Source organism: Propithecus coquereli, unplaced genomic scaffold (assembly GCF_000956105.1).
Source record: "Propithecus coquereli isolate 6110/MARCELLA unplaced genomic scaffold, Pcoq_1.0 Scaffold77, whole genome shotgun sequence".
NCBI classification, from domain to species: Eukaryota; Metazoa; Chordata; class Mammalia; order Primates; family Indriidae; genus Propithecus; species Propithecus coquereli.
The window spans coordinates 973,111-983,064 of record NW_012153840.1 but is presented as its reverse complement, the minus strand read 5'-3'; the positions used below and the strand labels follow the sequence as shown (position 1 = coordinate 983,064).

The 9,954-nt window shown below is 43.1% G+C and overlaps 1 protein-coding gene across 1 annotated transcript in view; it reads right to left on the bottom strand.

Moving 5' to 3' along the window:
* The window catches only part of SDHB (succinate dehydrogenase complex, subunit B, iron sulfur (Ip)), a 26,025-nt gene extending 16,361 nt beyond the window's left edge, over window positions 1-9,664 (bottom strand). The window contains exons 1-2 of the mRNA XM_012662475.1: window positions 9,466-9,664; window positions 1,607-1,734 (exon numbers count right to left, since the gene is read on the bottom strand). Coding sequence (XP_012517929.1) covers window positions 1,607-1,734; window positions 9,466-9,537 — 200 coding nt within the window. The 5' untranslated portion in view covers window positions 9,538-9,664. The remainder of the gene's footprint in view (window positions 1-1,606; window positions 1,735-9,465) is intronic.
* Between the last annotated feature and the right edge of the window lie 290 nt (window positions 9,665-9,954).

Genomic DNA, 9,954 nt, shown 5'->3' with positions numbered 1-9,954 from the left:
CAGGGAAGCTTTTGCTCAAAACAAATAAAATATTCATTCACTTGTAAATAAAACAGATCAGAGAACAGTTGTGGTTTCATGGAGGGGGTGGAAAAGCAGTGGGAGGCTATAGCCTAACTCACTAGATTCTTTTCCCTTGGCTATCTGTGGAATTCCTTAAAAGTGGAAGATGATGGAAGAAGAGTGGTTCTGAGAAATGTCATGTGAAAAAGGACTCAACCTGGTGTTACTGGTTTTGAAGATGGAAGAACGGGGACCACAAGCCAAGGAATGAGGCAGCCTCTAGAAGCTCAGAATTGCCCTCAGCTTACAACCAGCAAGAAAGCAGGGACCTTGGGCTTATAACTGCAAGGAAATGAATTCCACCAACAGCCCAAATAAATAAAAAAGATTTTCCCCATAATATGCTGAAAAAAAAAAAAAAAAGATTTTCCACTAGTCTCCAGAAAGGAATGCAGCCTGCTAACACCCTGATTTTAGTCTGATGAGACCTGTATCAGCCTTCTGACCTGCACAACTATAACATGATCAATTTATGTTGTTTTAAGCCACTAAGTATGTGGTAATTTGCTCCAACTAGAAATAGAAAACTAACATACAGGTCCAGACCATTTTAATATTTTGACCACATCTCCACCTTGTCCTATCACCATTCAAGTTTCTGGCGCTTATCATTGTTATAGAATACATATGTCCAGATGTAAAAGATATAATCAAACGTTCAGCATTTTAAAATTGGCAATATGCTAAATGACTTCAAATATTGTGCATAAAGTAAATTCTGCCAGTGTTTCTAGAAATCTGCCATATTTTCATTTGGGGGAAAAAAAGAAATTTCACAGCCAGGTATGGTGTGGCTCATGCCTATAATCCCAGTCAGTGCTTTGGGAGGCTGAGGCGGGATGATTGCTTGAGGCCAGGAGTTTGAGACCAGCAATACAGTGCAATTCCGTTTCTACCAAAACCAAACAAACAAAACAAACAACAACAACAAAAACCCACTAGGCATAGTGGTACACACCTGTAGTCCCAGCTACTCAGGAAGCTGAGGTGGGAGGATTGCCTAAGCCCAGGAGTTCAAGGTTAAAAAAATTACTTTTTTTTCTTTTTTTTTTTTTAACAAAGAGACAGCCTTGCTCTGATACTCAGGTTGGAATACAGTGGCGTGATCATACTTCATTGTAACCTCGAATTCCTAGGCTCAATTGATCTTCCCACCTCAGCCTCCTGAGTAGCTAGGACTATAGGCACACACCACCATGCTCAGCTAACTAAAACAACAACAAAAATTTCTTTTTGTAGAGATGAGGTCTCACTATGTTGCCCAGGCTGGTCTGGATCTCCTGGCCTCAGGCAATCCTCCTGCCTTGGCCTCCCAAAGCCCTAGAATTATACGCATGAGCCACCATGTCTAGCACATTATTTTTTTGGTATTATTTTTCTGAGTCAGGTACCTACTTCATTCTTGTTTTAAAAACAGATAACAGATTCCATAGCCATTGGATGATCTCAGATTTTTAGCCTAAGGATGTGAAAAGCATGTCCTGAATCAAATCAAGAGCTCTCCTTCCTTTATCAAATAACTGGCTTTCACAGAGATACTCACTTATTCAGATCAATTTCGTAAGTCTGCATATGAGGTTTATCTCCAGCCTTGTCTGGGTCCCATCGATAGATGGCAAATTTCTTGATCCGGGGAGCTGTGGCTGCAGCTGTCTGGGCCCCTCTACAGGACTGAAATTTTAACAAGTTCATAAAAAGGAAAAAAACATTAAAAATGCAAAATAACTCCATATAGCTAGCACAATAAATATAATACTGGATATGAAACCACAGATTACTGATACATAATCTTCCTGGGAAAGGTACAGTTACCCCATAGCCAATAAATATTAAAAGCACTTATCATATGCCAGACATGGTACAAGGGGCCGGTGATATAGCACCTAATAAAACAGACAAAACCTTCATCTTCACAGAACTTTGCAGTGAACAAGAGTGAAATTAAATATTCATAATAAAGTGTAAAGAGTGATACTGATGGGAAGGTACAGGGAGCTCTGGACAAATACAGCAGAGACTTAAATGTGTGTAAGAGGTCAGAGAAGGGCCCCCTTGAGTGCTGCTCAAGCTGAGGCTTGATGACGAGGGATGGAGGGGAAGGAGGATGCGGTGGTACAGGCCTGGTGGGGGGAGCACGGTGCACCTGTCAGAATCTAAGCACAGTCCAGTAGGACGAAGGTGGCTTGAGGAAGGATGGGAAAGCGGCAGATGTGAGGAAGAAAAGAAAGACTCGTGAGCTGAGTTTTGATTTTATCCTAAGAGCAATATTAACATAAAGTCTTAATCAGGGGAGTGACATAATCAAAAAAAATTTTTTTATAAAGGGTATCAGTGGTTATGAAGGGAGAATTTTCAGAATAGATGTGGGGAAACTGGTTAGGAAATTAAGGCAGTTTTATCAAAACAAGACACTGGTGTTTTAAAACTAGGACAGAAAACAAGATAAAAAGTACTTCGTCTGAACACAATATAAATTTAGGGAACTAACAAAGAGCCACGTTCTGTTCTCTTTAACGATTTATCACATCTCCCTAGAATTTACAGTCTCTGCCAGTAGGCTTCACACAGTGGGCCGAGGAATCTTGGAGCCACCTCAGGGGGTCAGGTTTAGTGGGTGGGCCTCCAACTTCCCTCCTTCCTTCAACCAGAACACATAAGAACACATTTGCAAAAAGGGCTCTTGCTCCCTCCAAAAGTTTTACATTTAAATTCATATCTATTTTTAAAGCCACTATTTATTATTGCTAGACACTGTATTAAATCCTTTATATTAATTGTTCCCCTGAATCTTCATTTTAAAGATGTGAAAAATGAGGTTCGGTGATCAATGATGGGCCCACGATGACAGAGCTCGTGAGTGAAGGAGCTAGGATTAGAACCCAGGTCTGCCTGATTCTAGAACCCATGTTTCTAAACATGTACTAGCCTATTTATTTGTGAATATTGTCAGGTCTCTTATTGGTGCTGTCTTCTCTTTTTGTCCTAAACTCCTGTAGGGCATGAAGCAGGTTGTATTTTACATTTCCCAGCACACCTTGTCCACACCTTTGCATATAGCAGCTCAATCCGTAGTTAGGAAAGATTGGAGAAAGGAGCAAAAGCTAAGCATTAGACTAACATAAAAATGTGATTTATTTAAATGTACCTTAAAAGGCCGAACATCAAGCCATTAACAAACAAAACAAAAACACCCCTCTCTATTTAGCGGTTACTCATGATGCTAAATCAGCATCTAAGCTGTCACCACCATTTTCCATAGTCCTCGAAGCCCCTTCCTGTTTAAGAAGATGAAACAAGGCAGAGATCACATCAAGACCTTGTGGCCTGGCGCGGTGGTTCACGCCTGTAATCCTAGCACTCTGGGAGGCCACGGTGGGTGGATCGTTTGAGCTCAGGAGTTCAAGACCAGCCTGAGCAAGAGCGAGACCCCGTCTCTACTAAGAATGGAAAGAAATTAATTGGACAACTAAAAATATATAGAAAAAATTAGCTGGGCATGGTGGTGCATGTCTGTAGTCCCAGCTACTCGGGAGGCTGAGGCAGGAGGATCACTTGAGCCCAGGAGTTTGAGGTTGCTATGAGCCAGGCTGACGCCATGGCACTCTAGCCCAGGTAACAGAGTGAGACTCTGTCTCAAAAAAAAAAAAACAAAAAAAAACCTTCTGAGCTTCTGCTATGGGGAGGAGGAGGAGAGAATCTGGTTAGTCCAAATGGCAATTATAAATTGAACCCTCAATTTTTATATAGAAATATTATGACTATAGTCCAGGCTTGCTAATTCTTTTATAAACTGTTAAAGAAAACAAAAACTTCAAAGGTTAATAGACTAATTACAAAAATGTACAATGGTGTTTTTCACTTGCTGATAAAAAGTGCCCCGAACTAACTGAAGCTGAATATATATCAGATATCAGTATGAAAGAAGAAAATGAAGATAAAAGCTGTGTTTTATCTTATCACCAAGCTGGCTGAGATCGTTAACAAAAGAAAAGCCTTTTCTACAAATGAATGTGTTTCACTAGAAACCCCATTTTGTAAAATGACATGAATGTTTGGCTAACGCCACCTTCTGGTATTTTAGAGGAAGTGAAAAGAGGAAGGATTAGCTACATATTAGCTCCATTAGCTCTAGCTGACTTCGCTTGCTTAATGCCCTCATCTTTTTTTGGCATTTAAAAAATATTTAAGGTATAATTCATTATGATAAAATTCACTAATTTTAAGTGTATAATGTGATGAGTTTTGACAAAGTAGTGTAACTCTGTCACAGTTATGACAGAACACTTCCATCCAGAAGGCCTCTAGTGCCACTTTACCATCAGTCCCCTCTCCCTGTCCTGGTAAATGACCAGCTTCCCATGGCTACAAATCTGCTTTTGATAGAATTCATATAAACGGCACCATACAGTATATAGTCTTGTGTCTAGCTTCTTTCATGCAACATAATGCTTCTGAGATTCATAAGTTACTGCGTATATCTGCAGTTTGTTGCTTTTTGAAAAAATTAACTTTTTTATTTCAAAATAATTGTAGATTCACGTGCATTTATAAGAAATAACACTGGCCGGCACGGTGGCTCACGCCTGTAATCCTAGCACTCTGGGAGGCCGAGGCGGGCAGATTGTTTGAGCTCAGGAGTTCGAGACCAGCCTGAGCAAGAGCGAGACCCCATCTCTACTAAAAATAGAAAGAAATTAATCAGACAACTAAAAATATATATAAAAAATTAGCCGGGCATGATGACATAGGCCTGTAGTCCCAGCTACTCGGGAGGCTGAGGCAGAAGGATCGCTTGAACCCAGGAGTCTGAGGTTGCTGTGAGCTAGGCTGACGCCACGGCACTCTAGCCCAGGCAACAGAGTGAGACTCTGCCTAGAGAGAGAGAGAAAAAAAAAAAGAAATAACACTGAAGCTGGGTGCATCGGTTTATGCCTATAATCCTAGCACTTCGGGAGGCTGAGGTGGGAGCATTGCTTGAGGCCAGGAGTTTGAGACCAGCCTGAGCAACACAGCTAGAACCCATCTCTACAAAAATTTAAAAACTTAGCAGGGCGCAGTGGCACGTGTCTGTAGTCCCAGCTACCTGGGAGGCTAAAGCAGGAAAAATGCTTGAGCCAAGGAGTTTGAGATTACAGTGAGCTATGATGATGCCACTGCACTCTAGCCTGGGTGACAGAGCAAGACCCTGTCTCTTAAAAGAAAGAAAGAAAAGAAATAAGCTGGCTATGGTGGCTCACGGCTGTAATCCTAGATAGAAAAAAATTAGCTGGGTGTGGTGGCGCATGCCTGTAGTCCCAGCTACTCGGGAGGCTGAGGCAGGGTTGTTTGAGCCCAGGAGTTTGAGGCTGCAGTGAGCTATGATCACTCCACTGCACTCTAGCCCGGGCGACAGAATGAGACAGTCTCAAATTAAAACAAAACAAAACAAAAACTGAGACCCCACCCACTCTTTACCCAGTTTCCCCCAGTGGGAACACCTTGTAAAGCTGTAGCACACCACCACAACCAAAATACTGACAGTGCTAGTCAAGATACAGGACATTCCCGCCACCACAGGACCCCTAACATGTGCCCTTTATGGCCACATCCACTTCCACCCTCCCTCCTCTACTCCTTAACCCCTAGCATCACTAATCTATTCTCCATTTCTCTAATTTTGTTATTTCAAGGACACTGTATTAATATAATCATCTAGTAGGTAGCCTATTGGGATTGGCTTTTTCCGTCCATCCAAGTTGCTGGGTACACCAATAGTTCATTCCTTTTTATGGCTGAGTAGTATTCCATGGTATGATGTACCACAGTTTGTCTGACCATGCAACCACTGAAAGACACTGGGGTTGTTTCCAGTTTTTGGCGACTGTGGATAAAGTTGCTGTGGATGTTTGTGGACGAGTTTCCGTGGAAACGTAAGTCTTCATTTCTCTGGATAAATGCCCAGGAGTGTAATGGCTGGGTTGTATGATAGCCACATGTTTAGTTTTTTAAGAAACTGAAACTGTTTTCTGGAGTGGGTGGTTGCTGTGCCTGAGGCAGACAGTAGGGGAAGTGGGACGATATGCCTTTTAAAAATAAGACTCCTTCAAGTTTTTTACCATCTAACTCGAAATTTAAACAGAATCTTGGACTCTGGAGTTCTTGGCTAAAACCTCAGAGTTCTAAAGCATGATTGAGTAGTATTGTCAGTGGGCAACAGGCTGGGTTTCACTCCCACAAGGCCTATCAGAGATGCCTATGGCTATTTCCGATGGGTCTTCTCTTCAACACCTCTTTCTAATCCGTTTCATGTCCGCTCTACAAAGAGACCCGATCATGTGTATCTTTCCAAAAGGGATTAGGTCTGTATTAGCACTGATTTAGGAATAATTTTAAAAGTCTTATCATATGAATGATGTGAGATAAAACCAATGCAAGAAAAAAAAAGAAGCCAGGTGTGGTGGTGCAGGCCTGTAGTCCCAGCTATTTGGGAGGCTGAGGTGAGAGGATCCCTTGAGCCCAGGAGTTCAAGAACAGCCTGGGCAACATAGGGGGACCTTGCCTCAAACAAACAAAAAAAAAGCAATTCAAGGATGTACCACAACTTAATCTTTTAAATCAATAAATCTCAACATATGTTTTTTTCCCAAAACAACTAATTTAAATTCATTTTGACTTAAAAATGTATTTTTTTTAACACCTGATGAGGTAAGGGGGAGCTTACTAGAATGAGGAGATAAGATACTGAAATCGAAATGATCAGAGGTCATTGTTGCTCATTTTTAAGTCTGTACGAGTTAAGTCTGTACGGGATTATGATACCTGTGATCTACCAAAAAATTCCCTGAATAGAAAAATTTAAGAATTCGTTACACAGATTTCATTCACTGAGCCCTTAGCATGTGCCAAATTATCTCCAATCTTTATGCCATCTCTATGAAAAACATTTTATCGTTTATTTTATTGTTCAAAGATGAGGATAGAGTGAGGATTCAAACACAGATCGCTTGATTCCAAAACCCAACATTTTAGCTACTATACCAGTAGTGAAAATGCAAATACAAAACAGAATAGCACAAAAAGATAATTCCTTTTCCCAAACAGATTCAAGGAACAGAAGTTGTTACTCTAAACATACAATCAGACTATATGATCTTTTCCTCTTGTTACTTAGGTCCAGCAATTTATACCACAAACGCACCATAGAATAGGGCCCTACAAAAGCATTGCTACCTAATCTACAAGAATAATGAGTGTTCAAGACAGAAAGTAGATTCTAAGAAAATCTTGGATAAGATTAATGTCACAGTTTATAACTCAAGCAAGGTAATCAACAACTGGACTGAGGAGAAGGGCGAGTTCTGGATGATACCGATGGCTAGTTGTTGTTCCTCTAGAAAGGCTTCCTTAGGGAGCAGGCTCGGAGCTAGACAGAGCAGATAGAGATTTGGGCAGGAGAGGAAGGCAGGGAAATGAAGAGAAGGAAGACAAAAAGTCTGTATGAAGATAAGCCTGAGGAAAATAGAAGGTGCAGGCTTGTTTCTGAAATGTGTGAGTTGGCACTGATTTAAATCCAAGCTCTATCACTTACTAGCTGCGTGTTCTTCAGCAAATTACTTAACCTCTCTGATTCTATTTCCTCCTCTGTAAAGGGGCAGGTTGTATTATCATCTACCTCTTAAGATAAATAGAGGGTCAAGTGCCTAGCATAGCCCAGAAAATAATTCTGCATTTCAATACTGGCAACATTATCGGTCTCTGCATTATATTATTCTGATTTGCAGATAGGTATCCTAGCCCTGCCAGCAATTGGAGCAATGAGGTGCACAACTCTAAGCAGGCGGTTATTGCCCTGAGTTCAGAGTCTAGATAAAGAAATAAGGCAACACAAACAACAGTTAATATATTACAGTTAAACACTTAAAGGTAGAACTGTGGTTCAGTGGTGCAGACTATATGCATAAAAGGAATTCAGAACCTGAACCTGAATATTACCCACAGGTAACACATTAAGTTCATTATTGGATTCTTTTGAGATGGCTTTTGTGGGTATAAACGTATATTCCCACAAGGAGGGGGGCTCTTCTATTTTTGTTGCCCTCAGGAGGCCCTGCAAAGGCCTTGCCTGGATTACAGCATTGACCTATGAAACTGGCCTTTTCTACAATTCGTTCATGGAAGAGGGGCCTAAGCTTTAGAACTCACTCTCATTGGTGGGGCTCTCACAACTTAACTGTTTGCTCAGCAACTATAAAAGGAACTGGTAAACAAGGTCATTATCAATCACCAATTTAATGCTCAGAGGACATTGGCTTGAGGCTCTGGAAGGCTGGCCTCTTCCTCTATCTTTCCTTTCCAGAAAGACTGATGCAGAGAGAGTGGATGACTTGTCCAAGTTGACATATAGCATGTTGGAGAGAGGTAGGATTAGGGCATTGGCAATATGTACCGTGTTAGGCAGCCACAGCAGGTACAGAGAGATATCCTTATGTAAGTGCAAGAGGGGGTTCTGCTTGCCCACCTTGTTGAAAAGCCATCAAGAGGAAACAGACTTGAAAGGGATTTGTAAATCCTTAGTCCCTTAAGCATGCAATGGCAATTTCCCTTCTCCTTACAAATGTTCCCATTTAGAATGTAGACTGAAGTGTGTAGTCTCTTGACGACACTAGGGGCGTGGGAAAAATCTATCACTGCATATTGAATAGTATAAATAAGAACAGCGCCCAGCTCTGTGCCCATGCCAAGTCTATGAGCTCGGTATTATTATGCGTCCCTACGGTCAGGAACACTGAGAGGATATCAGTGAAACTGTGAGTGACGCTGCTTTAAAGGACCCAGTCTTTCTGCAGCCCCGCAGTCCGGACCCTTCAGCGGGCTGGGTGCATTTCCCTCCATCTCTCCCTCTCCCTGCCCTGTCCCCAACAATTCACCCCTTTCCTTACGCGTCCAATCCCGGTCCGGTCCCTCTTCACTGAGTCCTTAACCTTGGACCTCGAACCTCGGAGGAGTGACATTGCTTCCCAGTTCCCATCCCTCACACCACACGGGCCTCCCTTTTCCGCAGAGGCGATAGATTGGTGGCAGAAGGGCTTGGGGCGCCAAAGTGTGGATTCGAATTCCTGTTCCGACAGTCATTCGCTTGCCATCTGACCTTGAGCAATTCAAGTCCCTTCTTTGAACTTCTTTTTTTTTCTTATCCCTAAAAAATTGCCTCCGTCCTGACTAACTGACAGGCTGCTGTGGGGCGCAGACGGATAACTGACAGGGATGCTCCAAGCCAAACTCAAGCACTGCGCAGATGGGAGGAGGTCCTCCCTCTTCCTGCGGCCATGCCCACTGCTCCCTTAGCCTCTCCGCGGTCCCCTCAGCTCTAGGCAGCCTCCGTGACTTTCCTGCCTCTTCTTTCCCCTCGGCTCCGGGGCTTACCTGTAGGAAGGCTCCGCCAAGGGTTGTCGCCGGAAACCGGCGCCTCAAGGAGAGTCCGATCACCGCCGCCATCTTGGCTCCTGACGTCAGCCCCACCCCTTAACCCTGAGGTCGCGCTCCGCCGACGTCCCGTCGAACACCGCGGGCCTTCTAGCCGCGTAGGAGCCACCGAGTGGGAGGCCACTTTCGGTTTTCCGGGCGGGAGGAGGGAACGCAGAGCAAGCCAAAGCGAGCGTGCGCAGTAGCTGTCAACGCGGCGCATGCCCATTTGGCCTCTCGCGTTCCCAAGGTGACCTTCCCAAAGGGGGAGGAGTCTGAGGGGGAGGGCGGCCTAAGAGGGGTGGGGCTAAAACTAAGAGGGGGTGGAACCTCCAGCCGAATCCCTGCCCTGATTTTAACCCCTTTCTTCCTTAAAAATATGTCAGTCTTATCACTCATCTCTGACATTTAGTGGCTTCAGTTAGACATTTCTGCCACATACAATGCAGT